Source organism: Pimephales promelas, chromosome 9, assembly GCF_988280905.1.
Source record: "Pimephales promelas chromosome 9, fPimPro1.hap1.1, whole genome shotgun sequence".
NCBI lineage: Eukaryota > Metazoa > Chordata > Actinopteri > Cypriniformes > Leuciscidae > Pimephales > Pimephales promelas.
This window is the reverse complement of record NC_142777.1, coordinates 35,449,221-35,469,027: the sequence shown is the minus strand read 5'-3', so window position 1 is coordinate 35,469,027 and position 19,807 is coordinate 35,449,221. Positions and strand designations below refer to the sequence as shown.

At 37.9% G+C, this 19,807-nt stretch overlaps 1 protein-coding gene across 2 annotated transcripts in view; it reads right to left on the bottom strand.

Moving 5' to 3' along the window:
* gabra2b (gamma-aminobutyric acid type A receptor subunit alpha2b) overlaps nt 1-19,807 on the bottom strand; it is an 80,362-nt gene that overhangs the window by 39,617 nt on the left and 20,938 nt on the right. For both annotated transcript variants that reach the window (XM_039663110.2, XM_089135058.1), the window contains exons 5-7: nt 11,017-11,237; nt 7,084-7,166; nt 6,813-6,956 (exon numbers count right to left, since the gene is read on the bottom strand). In XM_039663110.2, the coding sequence (XP_039519044.1) occupies nt 6,813-6,956; nt 7,084-7,166; nt 11,017-11,237 (448 nt within the window). The remainder of the gene's footprint in view (nt 1-6,812; nt 6,957-7,083; nt 7,167-11,016; nt 11,238-19,807) is intronic.

Below are 19,807 nucleotides of genomic sequence, written 5' to 3'. Positions count from 1 at the left end.
CCGGGCCTATAGAATAGTGTATATTCACAATAATTGTATTTACTGATCTATATGTATTATTATAATTACTATTATCATTATTACAGTTCTACCACCAATCCTATTATCATCATGAATTCTGTTTGTTGCCACTGTTACCGCTGCCATCGCTACTATTCTTATCTTTGTTATAGTTATTATTATTAATATGAATACTGCCTCTACTTCTACTTCAATTCTATCACAATTACTATGAATATCTCAATATTGCTTCTATCTAAATCTCTAAAATATCCCACTGCTTAAACTTAACAATGTACCTGCATACATCACTAGATCGATATATTTATATTTATCTCTTTTTTTGTAATGTTTTTTGTCTTTGTCTCTTTGTTACATCTTTTTAGTTATGAGAGTCTCAGTCTGCATTACATTATCAATGGTGTTTTAGGATGCCAAACAATTATTATAATAATGTAATAATGATTCATAATTATTCCTATGACGTACTGTAAAATCCATTTATAGCTTATAAATGTACTAAGTAAATGAAAATGAGTATTTGAAAAGTAGGCCTATATTTTAACCTACATTACACTATAATATAGGAAAATTAAAATACTTTTGTCCTAATTTCTTCACTTGCAAGAAATAAAGCCTTGAGCTTTTATTTAGGAGAAAACACCAGATGATCGCGTGAGCAAAGTAATCACGCAGCACAAACTGGATGCTATTCTAATGTCAGTTATTATAATGGCGCAACGCCATATCATGGTTTCAATTTTAGTTTGTTGGCAAAATATAACGTTAGAGACCTTAATGTTAGGTTTTACATTTGACATCTTTACATATCTGTGTTGAGAAAATGGGTTAAACTCGCGTTTAGCGCATCAAAAAGCTGCTTTCAAGTACTTCACGCCCTACGACCTACGCCACTGAGGCTGTTTCAAGACAGGTGTCGTTTAGCTGTAAAGACAGGCACCCGTTATAAAAAATGTAAAAAAAAGAAAAAAAAAAGGTTTCTCCCCTTAGCTTGGGCCATGGCGAACTTCCAATAAATACATTTTATCAGACCGGGCCGGCCCTCGCGGCGTCGAAACACTACCGGCCCACAGGGAAAACTCCCGACTCTCCCGATTGCCACTCCGCTACTGACTGAAACTGTCTTTTGCACCTTGAACCGTTTGGTTCCCATTGATGTCCATTATATGGAGAAAATCCTGCAATGTTTTCATCAAAAACTTTAATTTCTTTTTCGACTGAAGAAAAAAAGACGTGGACATCTTGGATGACATGGGGCTGAGTAAATTATCAGCAAAAGTTTTTTTTTTTTTTAAAGTGAACGACTCCTTTAATGAGTAGAAGAGAGTCCTTTCAAAAAATAAGTCTTACTGGCCACAAACTTCTGAACAGTATTGTATATTATGCCTCGTTTCCAATGAGGGGTACGGTACGGTACGGTACAGTACAGTAAGGGTCGGGTCGGGTACACCATGATCAGGCGTGCGTTTCCACCGCCAACAGTACTCTTACCTGATAGGCGTGGTATGCTGGAAAGAAGCGATCGACGTTATTTTCGCGCGAAGAAAGCGACATAGTAAACATACAATGGATGACAGACAGTAGATCTTGTTCTCGCTTCTCGGCATGTTTGTCACTAGAAACAAGCGCTGGCATTAGGCGTTTCCAAGAAGCCAACGCAAAGTCCGACTCAGGAGAATGATCCCGAGGACGCGAGTCCAGTAATGCTGTTAATGGAACAGCGCGTTCTTGAACGCGGCCTCAGCTCGCTCTGGCTCTGCGACTCCGGTTATCTCTGTATGTTCATTTTAGGCAACAATAAAACGAAATATGTTATAAAACACCACTCTGCTTCTTTTCGATTTTATTTCAATATATTTTAAACATTCTAAAGCACATAAATGTGCAACGCATAGCCTTGATTATATTTACTGCATGTAACGTTATTTATAACAAAACTATATAAAACAACCCTGCCTCTTTTCGTTTAAATTTAAAACTATTAAACATATTCCAGGCAATATGTAGCCTAATGTATTGCATAGGCTATCGCATTGGTACAAATGTTGCAATAAACAACATTACAGATGATCTTGTAATAAAATAAAATATGACAAAACTATCTCTTTTTGTTGAATTTCAGTTTTATCAATAATAGCCATTATAAAAGTAAAAAGTACATAATATAATATAATATTATATATATATATATAATGCATAATATAATATAATATAATATACAAGCTTAAATATAACATCAAGAAACAATTCAGTCAGTCAAATATACTCAGCGCTCAAAGATATGAAACTTCACGTAGCTTCCTGCCAAAACTATTGGCCAGGAAACGAATTATAGATTCACGAGACCAAAGATCACCAGTTAGGTTTATACAAGACGAACTATATCTCATGTTTAACCACTAAAGAGACGTCCGAGTCAGCGGCAAACATCAGAACGACTAGCCGAGGAAAGGCTGTTCCAGGCGGGGGACACGAGCGCGAGCGTCCGGTGATCGCTTTTAGAATGGATCTCAGTCAAATGATCAAAAATCTATAAATAAACCACAGATTTGAGCTTTAAAAAAAAAGCTAAAATTTTTCTCGCCTGAAAAACTCTTAAAACTACATTTCGTGACACAATAACAGTAGAATTATATTTCAACTGTATATGCTTCTAATGCCCTTGTAGCACGCGCGAGTGACGACACTCTGTCCACCAATCAGCGTTCTGCAGTGAGTCTAGCTCCACCTTTTAGTACCCTTTCACTGTGCTAGGTACCCCAACGGAAGGGTACCCAAAAAGTGGTACGGTACGGTTCGGCTTTTTGGTACCATTCACAAGTTTTGACAGTGGAAACGCAAATAATTGCGTACCGAACCGAACTGTACCGTACCGTACCACTCAGTGGAAACGAGCCATTAGTGCCATCTTCCAAATCCAGTTATCAGTATCCATCCATATCATCTTTTAATAAGAATGTATTGTTTGATCGCTACTGTTGCATGAATAAAATCCAGAATGTCTTTAATTTCTTTGCAAGCAGTGACCATTTGCAAAGATAAGGTACTTAAATATGACAGAAAGTGTGTCTTCTGTGTGTTGATGTTGTACAGTCCCTCTGGTTTCTCTGTGCTCAACTGAAGTGGAATATCTTGTATGCCCTCAGTCTCACCTCACGTCAAAAATATGTTCGCTTTACCGAGCTAGCAAATGCTAACACGCAGGAAATATCACAGTAACCCAAATTGTGCGAGAGAGAGAGAGAGAGAGAGAGAGAGAATTGAATTTGAAAACACCTTTATTACAAATTTTCTTTTTTTTCCCAAAACATTAAAAACAACCTAAATTGAGTCCTCAAACATGGCAAGACATGAAGTAGCTTTATAAAACCTAAAATCAATCAAAATTCTTGACTTCACCATGGCACCAAACATAGACACCAGATCAAAATCTTGATTTTTTTCAATTTTTTCTTTCCGACTCATGTATATTGCCATTTTACTTTTGCCCAAAACAAAATTCAACAACTGACACTCTCTCTTTCTTCTCTTTGTATATTTTACCCCAAAGATAAAAGCTTGCATGGAAAATTCTTTATTAAAAGACTGTGTAAAAAAATAAATAAAAGTTAAAAGATAAAACAAATAAAAGAGAGAGAGAGAGAGGGTTTGTTGAGACTTGCCTAGAGACCGTGTTAAAGCACGTAGAAGATGTAGCAGGACAGAACGAATATGCGCTTGATGAATGATATGATAGAATGAAGGACAAATCTGCCGTGACATCAGACAATCCTTCAAAATCATCTGCATATATCCAACATGTCGGTTCAGTGTTTCATTTACTCACTGTCATGTTGCTTCTATGTATTATTGATTTTGGAAGAACTAACCTTATGACAGCCCAAATAGCCAATCAAATCATTGTGCTGAGAAGCCTTGTTGCCGTCTGATTCCTTTGACTGGTAAAAAAGATGCTGTTATGGCACTTGTAATTCCAATACTAGGTATCCAGAGTGGCTATTTAATGGAGTTTTGTTTGTTCTGGTCCCGAATTCAGCCAGACATCTCGGAAAAATGCAATCCTGGGATAAGATGACACTGGACTTGCGTGATTCTGTGACGTTTTCTCCATTATATAGAACGATTATAAGATGTTTGGACAGTTTTCATTAACAAGATCCAATTTGGAGTTTAATATGGCAGTGAGTTTCATCGTCAGAAAAAACTGAGCAGGATATTTGGTCCATTTCCTCCATGAATGCATATCTACTCACTGTTAAGAGCGAGCATCTGTATTTTGAATGCGCATGGCCTTCATTCAAGATACTTGTGGTGCTTCTGTTGATTTCATCTTACATGTGGATTATTTGGTCAAATTAGAAAAACAGAAGCATTCTGAATGGACTCTGCAATTTCAATTAATGAAATTAAACTAGGGCTGTATTCAACCAAAGAAATCCTTAGTCGACCAAAGTCGAGTCCTGCTCGACGATTAGTCGACTAAAAAAAAAAAAAAAAAAAAAAAAACGTGATATTTTGATTAAACATTTTTTAAACAATTGTCATTGAGCATTTATAAAACAACAACGAAAAAACATCACAAATAAATAAAACTATAATAATAATATAATTCTTTGAAAATTAAGTGATTTTTTAACTGCAAAAAGTGAAGAGCTCTGTCCTAGGTCTATAGTACAGTCCCAATCGCGCACCTGACCACACCACACGCTGCAAAAAATATAACTGCTATCTGCCACATAATGAAAAATCCCAACAAAAGCTCTCGTTTATACAGGCTTTATATTCTTCTTTACTTTCAAAGCTATGGGTTAACTTTAGTCCTGACGATCAAGGCGTTTTAAACAACACTCAAAAAAAAACAAATAACTTAAAAACAATCCTATAATAGGCTGTACCGCGTATAGGTTTATTTTCGTTTTGTTGCATTATTTAGGCTATTTTCAAATGCGTCAAGTGTACAAATAAAAACGAAAACATTAAGAAAACACAATCTATTGAGTCAGCATGATATAGCCGTTAAAAGGCTGCTCACGTCTTTTGCGCGCTCAAGTTCGATTTTAAATGTAGGCGCGCGACTTGCGCGCTCATAATGGCAACGCGATCGCCTCCCTCCACAGTCTTGTCGTCTTTGTTTTAAAATGCAGCCAGACAAAAGATTTATATTTCCTGGACATTTTGTCGACTAAAGCCAAAACAAGCAGCGTTCTAACAGAATGAATACAGCATCCCTTACCGAGCGCGAGCAGCAGCGCAGCCAGCCACAGGTGCGGTTCCCGAGTGTATTATGTGTGTGCGCTAAACTGTGGCGCAGTTACAAAAATAGCCTAAATTAAAGCATTTTAAAGTTGGGGACAAAACATAGGCTAATTATATTTAGAATACAGTAATAAATAACTGATTATAAATGAATAAATATCAAGGAGTAAGTCATTGAAAAATTCCTTCTATTGGTAAAAAAAAAAAAAAAAATGCAACTGGTCGACCAATAAGAATGTCAGTCGACCACGACGGCATCGACCGATTAGTCGACTAAACGACTAAAGTTGACAGCCCTAAATTAAACTACTGTTTTAAGAAAAACACACAAAACACATTGCACATTTTTCTTGTGTTAAAGGGATAGTTCACTTTGAAATTAATTTTTGGTATGTTTTAGCTTACCTCAAGGGCATCCAAGATGTAGGTGTCTTTGTTTCCGCAGTATTTTCAATTTTGATATTTTTAGGTCAAACCGTTCGTCTGTCAGTCATATAATGGAGGTCTATGGTCACCACCTCAAAGAGCATGCAGAGAGAAGTCCAAATTAAACATGATTTAATGACTCGTAAATGTAAGTACACATTGATGGCCTAAGACAAGAAACGAGCGCTTTGTGTGAGAAAACGAACAGTTTTTATATCGTTTTAACCTCTTGTAACCACAGCCACGTCCAAGTGATCTGCGCAAGTGCCGGAAAGAGCAGTAAGTGATCTCTCGCGCGATTGAGAAAAAATTCTGCGTTGACTGTTGATATTTCAAAATCGTCTTCAATTGCGATTTCCTGTATATCTAAATATGTTTAGATCTTCACATTGAAAGGTAACACTTCCGAAACCTCCCGCACCCTCAGATCACTTGGGTGTGGCTGTGGTTACAAGAGGTAAAAAACGATATAAAAACTGTTCGTTTTCTCACACAAACCGCTCGTTTCTTGTCTTAGGCCATCAATGTGTACTTACATTTACGAGTCATTAAATCATGTTTAATTTGGACTTCTCTGTGCATGCTCTTTGAGGTGGTGACCATAGACCTCCATTACATGACTGATAGACGCAAACGGTTTGACCTAAAAATATCAAAATTGAAACTACTGTGGAAACAAAGACACCTACATCTTGGATGTGAACTCAAAGTGAACTATCCCTTTAATTTCAATGTTATGACTTGTGGACTGTCTGACTTCATGTGTAGAATTTTCCTTATTTTACTGTTTGCTTTTCTTATTACTACCGTAATATTTAGTCTCAACATAACCTGATTTTAGGCGAAGCTATTATGCATCTTCCGAAAGAGTACATAATCTCTGAATCATAGCACAGGCAAAAAATTAGTAAATACAAGCTATAAAAGCATTGCTTATGCATATTGTAGTCTTTGAAAAAAAGTTTTTGATATATTGCATGTTCAGATATCCATACAGCAAAATATGGGGGCCATGATAAATTGTGTGAAAATGATCAAAAATTTCTTGATGTAGAATAATGTAACTCTATTGTGACTAGTAAATCTCAATGTCTAAGTTTCGGACTCACCAGTGCTGGATCTGATGGTTTCGTTTCCCACAGTTTGTCCCAGTAGGTCATACTGGTTCAGTCTAGAGCTCTCCTCTTCCACCACCACAGAGTTGGACGCGTTCTTCGTCCAAGTGTACGTCACCTCTGTCGTCGTGTAAGCATCTGTAGAAACAATTTCAGTGGGGCCACAATTAAAACTTTGAAGATGATTGTTTGAAATGTTAACTCTCAGTCAGTACAAGAAAGAGACTCAATGATGCTTTAGTGAACAAATCTAGATGTTACTCACAGCTGCCGAATTTAAGCGGACAGGAGTGGAAGTCCATGGGGAAATCTTCAAGATGCATCGGACACTCGGCATGCACCGTCAACCTGTGATTTACATGCACAAACACAACAAAAGGAGACATTCAATACCAGGATTTAGAGGTCTACTACCAGACCCGATCCCGATGCTACATGAAGAACTCGGAGGGTTTCAAGTCAGATTCAGGTTAAGCTTTCATGAATATCTTTGGGTTCGTAATGAAGAAAAACTATATATATTTAGTCAAGGTTTGCATGCGGTCTGGTCAAAAGAGCGCACGAGAGCAGAAGCTCATTTGTATAAGCTATAATTTATACATTAAGGAAAGTCTTTCTTTCTTTAGTCGAAAAGAAATTAAGGTTTTTGATGAAAACATTCCATCATTTTTCTCCATATAATGGACTTCAATGGGGTCCAAATGGTTCAAGGTCCAAATGAGAGTTTCAGTGCAGCTTCAAAGGGCTTTAAACGACACCAGACGATGAATAAGGGTCTTATCAAGCGAAACGATGGCTCATTTAAAGAAAAAATAACAAAGTTTAAGTTTTATAAGCAGAAATGGTCACCTTGCTCTGTTCTGTGATGCGCGTTCGTGACTCTCCTGTTCGAACTCGTTCATCAAAATGAACTAATCTTTTTTCATGTCATTTGGTTCATTCAATGAACGAAATGAACGAGTTGACTCGGGAAAAGATTCGTTCATTTTGATGAACGAGTTCGAGCCGGAGAGTCACGAATGCGCATCACAGAACAGAGCAAGGCGACCATTTGAGCTTATAAAACTTAAACTTTGTTATTTTTTCTTTAAATGAGCGATCGTTTCGCTTGATAAGACCCTTATTCATCGTCTGAAATCGTTTAAAGCCCTTTCAACAGTTTGCACTGAATCTGTCTTTTGGACCTTGAACCATTTGGTTCCCATTGAAGTCCATTATATGGAGAAAAATCCTGGAATGTTTTCATCAAAAACCTTAATTTCTTTTCAACTGAAGAAAGAAAGACATGGACATCTTGGATGACATGAGGGTGAGTAAATTATCAGCAAATGTTTTTTTTTTAAAAGTGAACTACTCCTTTAACTGTGAATGTAATAAGGCAATTACTAGGCTTTTATCAGAAATGTACAATAACAAATGGCATTACACTACCAATTTATAATTAGTACATTGAGTTTAATTGAACTTTTAATGTGTTTAATATGATCTTTACTGTTCGTCAGCAGCAATATATAATTTACGGTATCTCTTATTTAACACAAGCCAAAAAAATTGTTATAGTCATGTCTCGTTTAGATGCATCCAAGCTGCAAGACTTTTTTTAAAACAATATCATTCTAATATTCTGAAACTAGTAATGACACGCTCTTTAGCCAATTTAATGGCCAAATAAAGACTGTGATATTCAAAATGCCGCTATATTCTTAATATTATTGTGATTATTAAATATATCAGCCAGCCATTCGAATTGATAGTGGTCCTATAAATGCAAGTTCTAGATATCCACTTTCACATTCATTTCTCCTCTATTTCACTGCTTCTTTCTCGTTCTCAGTTTGTCTCCCTTTTTCTTCACGGCGGAGTCAGGCTCTCATTGATTTGGCATCAGAGAGGAGCATTTGTGCTCACAGAAAGTGCTGGGAGCGAGAGAGAAAAAGCAAGAGAAAATTGAGAGAGAACAAGTTGGAGAGTGTCACGATGTGTTCTGGAGCAGCGTCGGGATGAACAGAGGCGAGAGTCATTATGAAAGGCCATGTTGTTTGGGGTTTGTGTACATGACACACAACAATATATCACGGCTTCTGCTCTTCCGGTTTCATCTGGAGGTAATTAGGGAGATTGACGATGATGTTTGCGGACTGCTTTACTACGAAGTTGTCACTGCTCAGCTCTTACAAAAGAGAGTGTCACATTTCTGAAAAGAGATGAAGCATTTTAATGAGTGGCTAAATCGATACAGCCGCCTGCATGAGGACTGTGGGAGTCAGTGAGGGATGAATTATTCCAATTCTCGGGAATACAAGGTGATTCAGGGATTTACATGAGGAATGACTCCATTAGCCACCCACATTATGAGCTAAATTGATCATTCACCAAATATTTAAATTCTCATAACATTATGAGAGAATCAGATCAAAATAAAAGCCATTATTCACTGGAAATTCACTGTAGGGCAAGATTTCTTTCAGTTTGGGGGTGTTTCTTACACAAAACCATCCAAGACTTCAGAAGATTATAGTTCACAAGATCATGCTTATAGCCCAGATCTGTTCTTTTGATGGTGTAAAAAGACAAAATGACAAAAAATCTGATATTTTAAAGTGCAATCAATGATTGTCAGACTTAAAAAAGGCCAGATTTACAGTCGGTCACATCATGAAGCATTAAGCTTTTATTGATTTTTTTGAAAAAGTTAATGACACTGCTTTAAGTAAACCTGTTTAAATTAATAAAGAAAGAAAGGTCTGCACACAAAAAATACTGCTTTAATTTGATTGCAATCTATTCTAGAGCAGTGCTTCTTAACTGGTTTGACCATGAGAACCACATTTGAATTCTTTAAAATACCTTCAAAAATTATAAAAACTTTTATATTATGGTCAGGAGAAAAAAATTAAGGCGGAGTCATCTTGTCCCAGGATGCATCTTACCCCAGATCAGGAAAACTATCTTTCCGAAGACCCTTATTAATCATCTGAAATCGTTTAAAGCCCTTTGAACAGTTTGTAGTTTGCACTGAAACTGTCTTTTGGACCTTGAACCGTTTGGTTCCCATTGAAGTCCATTATATGGAGAAAAATCCTGAAATGTTTTCATCAAAAACCTTAATTTCATTTCGACTGAAGAAAGAATGACATGGATGTCTTGGATGACATGGGGGTGAGTAAATTATCAGCAAAAGTTTTTTTAAAAGTGAACTACTCCTTTAAGTGTAAAATACCGAACTAACCCTTTAATTTCATCTGTCATTGATTTAATAAATTACACACAACAAAAGCTGTGTCTGAAATCGCTCCCTATCCACTAAATAGTGCACTATATCGGGTGTCGGCCATTTTGTAGTGGTGTCCGAATTCTGAGTGAACGACATCATTCCCTACATTCATTCACTACTTTTACCCACAATCCTCTCTGAATTCGAGTATACATTCTATGTACACTCGCTGAAGCCCTATTTCCCACAATCCAATGCGGAGAGAACTGAGCGCGCATGTAAGTTCGGCGCGAGCAAGTTTAAACCAGAGATTACATTACATCCAGTGGAGGATTTGAAAAATATCCGTTAATCGTCATTTTGAACATAATAACGGTCGCCGGAGGGCGCTCGACGACACGTCATCTGTGAACGTGAGAGTTAATGTACAATTTCAGTCGATGAAACTACAAAGCTGGCACGGAGGTATAATTACAAAATAAAGTCATTATGATTGTTATTGTTGTTAATATTATTTTATAAAGTAGGTAATGTAAGATAAGATAAGTTTTATCAGTACGCGTGACGAAGCCTTTACTGCGACAGCTCCAACTCTCCGACGCACAGTGTAAACGTCAGCGTCCGAATTCACTCACTTCATCTCCTTCACTCCTTGCAGATATAGTGCACTCAAATGCCATACACTATATAGGGATTAGTGAATGAGTGAATGAGTGAGCGGTTTCAGACACAGCTAAAGCCTTTTATTAGAAAAATGTGTAAATTAGCAAGCTAGTAGGCTACATCAGTACGGAGCCCTTAAAGGGACATGGCGGTGGAAAAAATATGAGATGGGACGACATAATGTATTTCAAAACTTTTGCATTGCCCCGAGAAACTGCATTCTCTCGGCAAGAACTCAAAGGTTTTACGAGCGACGGCTTCTGCGAGAGAAGTGTTTTTCTCCATCAAAATGTCCCTTTAGGGGCCCTGTACATCACTTACCTCATGGTGTACAGCAGGGTGCCGTCATCTTGGATACGCAGCAGTTTGTTGGGCATGGTCATGTTGTGTGCCACAGATTTCTTCCCGTTGTGAAAGAATGTGTCTGGAGTCCAGATCTTACTGGCCATCAGGTTGTTCAAACGCAGGATGTTCATCGGTCCCTCGAACTTCAGTCGTTCATCCTTCCAGCTCTGCCTGAAGAACACGTCGATGGTGTACTCCTGCCAAAAGATGAAATCCCAGCACAGTTTACAATAACACAAGGTGCTGTTAGATGTTTTCTGTCGCTAAGGGCTTGGATGGTGTTTTGTTTTTGATAACTGGATGCACAATACGCTCTTACACTGATTGACTGGCCGTGAATTTGCTGTATACTCACAATTGTAGCAAACCAATCAATTGGATGAGCTTATAAAAGTCTGCATCATTTGAAATCAAGCATTTTCTTGTCCACAAAAGACTCAATGTCTGCAGTGTAACATTTTCTTTATCCACTTATTTGTGCAGTGGTGGATAAACACAGTTTGCCAAATGATTTGCAAATGGAGTTTATTGCATTTGAGACTCGAACCCTGCTGAGGAGAGTCAATCGCTCAAACCTTTAACTAGGGCTGAGTGTGATCAGATCCCACTCTCGACTCCGAGAGAGACTTGTGCTGCCCAGAGATATCATTACAAGCTCATCACGGACGGTAGAACAGGGAAAACTTAAAAAATACTTTCGGAGTAGCTTTTGAAAAGGGGAAAAGGTGATGGAGTTTTAACCAACAAGTTTCCAGTGAAGCGGTTTGGCGCCAGTAATCACAGCCAACCAGAACGTAGTTGATGTTTAATATATTGCTATGTAGAGTGGAAATTTTACAGTGGACAAGGCTAAAAAACACTTCAACACATTGGGCCCTATTTTAACGAAGTATCAAGTAACTTTGTGGGCGCTGTTGCTATTTAACCGGCGGGATAAATGACTCTTGCGCTCGACGCAAATCTAAAAGGGGTTGGTCTGAAGTAGCTTCATTATTCATAGGTGTGGTGTGAGGCATAATGGAAATAAATCAATAAGAGCATCATATCACATTCCCTTGATGAACGAGGTGCGCTTTTTCCATGGCGCAATACTATTATAAGTATTGTAGCTTCACAATCGGTTCACAGCCGGGGAGATCGATGTTCTCGTCAGGGCCGTAAAAGAAAGAGAAGTGACATTGGGGATGGGACAAACCCACCCAGATTAGCTTTGGTTAAACATGCATATAATAATGTGGGAATAATGTGGGTAAATGTGTAAGCTTTATGCCTATTTTTCCCATCGTCATGGACACAACAATGATTTCCCTCGTTTTTAAATATTTTTCCTTATAATAATGTATCATTTAAATGTAAAATGCATCTAGGTGAGAGAATCAGCCAGACCGATATATCGGCCGGCCGATATTAGGCATTTTCCAAAATATTGCTATCGGCAGTTGTAATGGCCGATAAATGAATATTTCAAAAATAGAATAAAAACGGACGAAACACGCTTCAATCATCTCTCCTTGGCCTGTCATATTGAAAATGTATGTTTTACAACTTGCAGTATGATGTTATCTATTGCTAAATTATGGCTCATCATAGACTAGCTAACCACAAAGCTAGCTAATGCCACTCTCATCAGTGGACATTAATGAGCTTGGAAACCACAATGAACTTTTTCTGCCTAAATAAAGTAATGATTACTGTATTTATAACTAGCATATCTCTACCGTCCCTGCATTGTAAAATGTAAGTTATACTTGCGAGGAGTGAACATTTAGACATAGAAAAAAAGTATCAAACGTATCTTGTGCAGAAAAGTTAGCTTTTCTTTTACACGCGTGTGAAATCCAACAATATTTAATAAAAAAAAAAATATCGAACGATATATCGGAATATCGGATTTTAAAACTCCAAAATATTTGGATCGGTATCAGCCTTGAAAATCCTTTATCGGTCGGGCTCTACTCTACAGTGTATGCACGTTGTTCACACTCTGTATTTGGCCAAGTATGCGCGCTTAAAATAGCATCTGAATGTTCGCGCCACTGACTTTAGACTTTTTTCTGGTCACTGGCGCAATTGTTTGCTGGAACTGCAAAATATCACTAGGGATTGTTTATTGTAAACACGCCTCCTTTTTGCGCCGATCCGCCCAGGGTGCACACGTTTGATTTGATTTTCATTTAGAAGGGACCATGTGCAATTAATAACATAACTGTAAACATTTGATGCATTACACCAGTTAGCCTTATAGGCTAATTTACATCTGCAGTCCCCAAATGAAAATAAATACATACAATATAGATAAAAATATCAACATTATTCAAAAATACACAGGATATCAAACATAAAACATCAGACATTGTTCAAGAGCATATACCGTGTACTTAATGCCCTTCACTGGCACACAGACACACACACTCTATAATACAATGGTACGCCAACACCCAACCCCTTCTTAACCCTACAATAAGAAGGTAAATGTGACTTAAGGAATTATTATCTTCTTATTAAACGGTCAAAGTTCTCAATGCTTCGTTTCGCATGTATGGACCCTCATTATGTTACTGTGTTAGTGTGGGGCTATTTTGAGCCTTGTCAGTGGTATAAACTAGCGATTTCTTTTTACTTAGTCAATGCTCCCAGTACTAGCATTATACGCTAAACAGTTTTTAGAGATAAAACTCTTTACATTCGATTATCATGAAAACAAATCTCAGAGAACGGTTGACTAGTAGGTACCGATGTTTTATTAGACCAAAGGTTCATTTTGCACAGGAGTTCTCCTGTAATCTGATGGATGAAAATGCATCTTAACACCATGGCAGACTCAAAACAAGCTGAATCAAATGGCAGCATTTCAAGAATAAAAGCAGCTTGACTAGAATCAGTGATTTAAAAGCAGTGCTAGACTAACTTAACTCAATTCTCCATTGAAAGTTCTCGTTTAAAGCAGTTTCAGACTGAAGTGCTTCACTGAGCAGTTAGACAGAAGCACTGTGCCAGAAGTTATAATACTGCTCGACAGTGTCGCAGGAGCTGGTTTTGATGGATGTACAGCTCGTCCTCTGGCACGTCTCTCAGATAGAGACGGTTCGTCCAGTCAGCACTCTGAGATGGTTACGACGGTCTGATTTCAGTCGAGGGGCTTGTATTGTCCCAGCTGAGGAGGTTTTATATGAACATCCATTAACAAGAGATGAACCAGCACCACGTGAACCCTGCACTCGCATTATTACAGATACTCCCACAACATACATGCACACATATCACGGAGTAAGGGAAATAAAGATAAGTAGGTGGTGAGGTCAGGAATGAGTGTTTATGAGATTGCCTCACAGGTGCTGAGGATGCATTTCCATTGGATTATTCATAGATGCATTATTTATGAGAGTGTGTATGTACAATATTGTTTATTAGTTAAAAAATGCTCACCCTGGCTGCATTTATTTGATCAAAAATACAGTAAAAACTAATATTGTGAAGTATTTTTACAATTTAGAATAGATGTTTTGTATTTCAATATATTTCAACAAAGCTGAATTTTCAAGATCATTACTCACGTCTTCAGTATCATCTTTCAGGTATCATTAAAATATGGTAATTTTCTGCTCAAGAAACATTAATTATTATTATCAATGTTGATGTAACGATCACCAGTGATAACCGGGATAAACCATCAGAGACAACCAACAAACTACATTTCCCATAATCCTTAGTTTGTCCAGACTAATCAGACATGATCATAAAAACATGGTAAAAATCACCAGAACATAAAGGGTCAGAACAACATAAGGTTGAGAAAACAATGAGCTAATCCTTATGTCTCACCAGTCTTAACTCTTTCCCTGCCATTGACGTGAATTTACGACATAAATGAGATGCCATTTATGGATTTTTTCCGGTAGGAGGCGCTATTACACATCTGAAAGTGAAACTTTCACATCTGAAATGAGATTTTTAACCCAACAGTTGGTTTGGTTAATATTTTACCCAAATTTGGGTGTATTGCAACCGCTAACTGTAAAGAGTACATACTGTACCCTTAAGTCAAGTTAAGCCTATTATAACGCTTACAGTATATATAATTTCAATGCAGCTTTACTGAGCCCTGTACTAATGTCTAAGTTTTAGGGTTTAGTTATGATGATATAAAAAGATGATATAAGAGATCCTAGATCTAGCTATATTGGATTAATAGTGCGCATCAGAAACTCGGGCACATGTCTGGGTGTTCAAAGGCAATTTAGAGATTTCAATATTGTTCAGTATTGCTCTATTAAGAGATTTAAAAGTTGGTCTGTTTTCTTTTCTTAAGAGATTGAAATATCATCGGTCAGAGTTGTTCTGTCTTTAATATCGGTTCGTTTCATTCTGTAAAGAGACTTAAATGTTGGTTGGTTTTGTTCAAAGTGGGAGTAAGCGATTCTCAAAAAGTATTAATGAAAATGAAAATGTGAAAAATATTTAATGTGATAAAAAAAACAGTATAAAAAAGGATTCTCAACTTTAAATATGCACTCTTAGAAGAAAGGGTTCTATTTAGAACCAGAAATGGTTCCATCCCCCGCTTCATACATGGAACTCCAAAATGGTTCTATATAGAACCATTTTTTTGGTAAAAGGTTCTATTGGCCAAGTAAGGAACCCCAGGGTTCTATATAGAACCCAGAGGAACCCTTTTTTAAAGAGTGTATAGAACCTTTTAGGGGTTCCAAATATGTAGCGCTGATAGAACCTTTTAAGGTTCTATATAGAACCTTTTCTTCTAAGAGTGTGGGTGCATTTATAAGGGCAGCGTGGCGGCAGAAATCAGTTTATCTGAATGTAGGCTGTCCTCGTCTCACCCCAGCGGTGTACAGAGGCTCTTGGGGCCGTAGGGCAGCACAGGGGTCCAACAAATACTACTTCATCTCTAACCCCTCTCTCCTCTTTCCTAGTTGTCCTTCCATCTCATTCGCCTCTTATTCCATACCATCTGCTCCATGGCTCAGAGGCACACCTCATTAATAGACAGGATGACCTTCTGCGCTGTTGTGTGTGTGTGTGTGTGTGCATCTTGGCTTTGCTTAGGCCAGATAGAGCCGCACCGGAGGCTCTGTGCAGAGCGGGTTTATCAGGATACAGAACCTCCCGTGTTTACCCTCATCCATCACGGCAGGACATCCCGTACGAGGATGATGTTGGTTTAAGATTCCCAGTGCTACCCGCAAGTCATATCTGTCACCGCACCTGCTGACAGAAGCTAATGATTATAAAGAGGAGGCATGATAAAAAAAGAAGAGGTTATGGATCCCATAAGAAAGAGAAATCACAAATATCTCTATAAAGCCTACTGTATCATATTTGATACTCAAATTTATAAGGCCTCTAAATGATCAACATAATCAAAACTGTGTCAATGAACTTAAACAATGTCATATTTGCATTAAAAATGTCATTATTGAGTGAAAGAAACTTATCATAAACCTTACTTCATATTCGAGACATATGTCATGTCATGGTTATGAAGGTGTCATGTTAGTCTTATGCACACCCCTTCAAGTAAAGTCTTACCACTTGGGCTACTATAACTAGAAATGAACTAATAAAAATAACAAAAACACAACAAAACTACTAAAACTTTAACTAAAATGCAAATTCAAAAAAAAAAAAAACTATTATAATTTCAATGATACTAACACTGCCATACGTTTACTCTATATTTAGTAGAAGTACAGTAGATGCAGGAAAAGCATCTCAGGCAATGTATACTTGAAAGAAAAATCTATCTAAAAGTCTTCAAAAGCAACCATTAAACATAACCATTTCCCTCTGGGAATAGGTGGTTTACTGATGCCACCTGGAAAAACGAGAAGTGCAGTTGAAAGCGAATGCTATTTGTGCACCCACAATTTAAAGAGAATCACCCTGGCACTGCTTCACATACTCTAATAAACCCGTCTAACCGATGTCGACCTGACTGCAAACATGCTAACGCTCAGCAGCCACACCTACCCGACCTCTTCAGCTCATTACCCACGAGTCTCTTCACTCAGCTGTTTACCTGAGAGTCACACGGTTCCCAACAGGGTCAGCTCTAATGATGAGGGTTAGCATGGCCACAGGGCATAGACAGAGACAGGCGTTCATTGTAAACCCACAGTGCAGAAAACTAAATCCACAGGCTTTTCTAAACAGCTCAACGCCCTTGACGATAACAATATGACCTCTGGCTTGAAGCGAAATTGCAAAACAACAAGTAAATGACACTGTCACTTTTTTCCCAGCTATTTACAAACTAAAGAATTAAACTTTTACATGTTTTATTGAACTCGATCATCAGAGCTCGAAATCAGCGTCTAAGACAGCACGAGAAAACTGACTCGAGCTCTCTTTCACGTCGCCTTGCGCTTGAACAGACATATTCAAACAAAATTGTCAAAATGTCCATCTTGGCAAGTCTATCCTCGTATAGTCAGTTATGTCTAGGGGTGTAACGGTACACAAAAATCACGGTTCGGTACGTTTTCGATACAGCAAAAAGAAAGAAATGCTTTGTTTAAAGAAAAAATATATGTTTAAATAAGTGTGAGTTGAATGATGAACAAATAATGTTTTCGTCATCACATTAAAAATAACATTAAATATATATTTATTTATATAATATTTGAATTTTGAAGTGCTGGAAAAAGATGTGTGAAGTACTTGAAAGCATTTCACCATTCCAGCCAAACTGGTTCTAGTTTGTGTTACTATGCTAAATCCATGGTGAATGTTGCTGGTCTGTGGATGTAGAGTATTGCTAGTTCATTCACGGCACAATGTTTCTCCTGGTTTCTCCAGCAACATTTCTTTCTTTAAACAAAGCATTGCTTCTCATGGTTCCGCGGTCCCGTTTGAAAGGTAAAGGTGATCGGGCCTTCTCTGTTGCGGCTCCTAGGCTCTGGAATGATCTTCCCCTGTCTGTGAAATCTTGTCCTTCTTTGGGTGTTTTTCAGAGTGCGCTTAAAACTTACTTGTTTTCTTTAGCATTTGATAATCCTTTGTAAGGTTTTTTATGTCATGTGTTTGTATTGTTTTTTATTTCTTTATTTTACTTTCTATTTTATTCATTTTGTACAGCACTTTGGTTCCACTTGTGGTCTTGAAAGTGCTCTATAAATAAAGTTAAGTTGAGTTGAGTTGAGTTGGTTTCCATGACAGTGCTGTTTGATCTTATAGAGATCTACGGTTAATAACGGAGAAATGTGAATGCTTCTCACTAGATCTCGCAGCGATGTTATTACCTCAGTGGCGAATTCAAATGTTTTCTTTACCGGATCTCTTAGCGCGGTGTGGTAACAGTGTTGCTTGATCGAGATCGGCTCGCGCTGCACAGATGTTGCTGGTCCGAACTGATAAACGATCCATAAAGCACATAATGAGTAGAGCAGTTTCGTTCTGCTTTCATTCGCTTGCCATTTGATGTTGCGCAACGTTGTGTTGGCCGCGCGAAAAATTATCCAAGCAATCGTTCGGTTTGTATGTGTACCGAACCGGAAGCCTCGAACCGAAACGGTTCAATACGAATACATGTACACCCCTAGTTATGTCGTAAATGAACGTAAACAATGGAGAAAGAAATGCACATGTCAATATCAGTATATTGAACCTGTACAGGTCTTAAAGTGACAACAGCCTAATATTCATGCCGCTGTCTGTGTTTTTTATTTTAATCAAACAACAAAAGACAAAGAAAAAGTACTCTTTTAAAAATTCAAAATGAACTTTTTTTTTTTTTAACTTCTTACAGTGAATTTTGGAATTGCCTTTTTTGGAATAGACTTTGCATTAAAATACTGTCTAGATAAGCAGGTCACTAGGTTTTGGAGCAGATCTGATATTGATATGTGTGCATTTGCATGTTGAATTCACAAAGAAGGCGTACAGCTATGATTCAGTGAGGCAAAATGATTTTTTTTAAATAATTGATAGTGCAAAGATTTGTGAGCAGAATGAGGAAGGACTAACTGTACATAGAGAGGGAATCTATTTCATAAGACGAGGACAGAAAAAAATTGCCGTTAACTGTCAGAGCACTTGAAAAGAAAAAAGAGGCGAAGAAGGATGGTGTGGCAGAGGAGGATGATAAGCCCCGGGGAAATGTGGAGAGGCAAAGAAATGGAACAATTTGTCTTTTGAAAATGAAAAAAAAAAATATCAAAGACTGGGACATGCTCTCCCTCCTGCGAGACAAGGTCGGCATGCTAACGTGTGAAGGCAGAGTGCCATGCATTGTATGTTTAACACAGAAGAACGCCTACTGTACGGTGGTACATTGCCTCTGAACAACTCAAGAAGGAAGAGTGGATGAGCAGAAGGAGAAGCAGACAGAAAGTGAGAGATAGAGGAATGGAAAGAGGAACAGCAGAATGCTCTCTCTGGTCCGAGGAGCAGAAGGTGTAGCATCTGGGAGTAATCTCATAGACACAGGAGCTTTGAGGGTTGAGACGCTCACACTGAGACACTGGTGAGTGGACACATGGACGCACAGCACACACACAAATGTCCCACGGTTACTATAGTTTCCAACAAAATATCACAGCTACTGCCATCCTTAAAGGCATAGCGGAGGATTTTCTTTTTCCGGGTGGGTAGCCTATACTATTGGTCCACACTCTTAGAAGAAAAGGTTCTATATAGAACCTTAAAAGGTTCTATCAGTGCTACGTATTTGGAACCCCTAAAAGGTTCTATACACTCTTAAAAAAAGGGTTCCTCTGGGTTCTATATAGAACCGTGGGGTTCCATACTT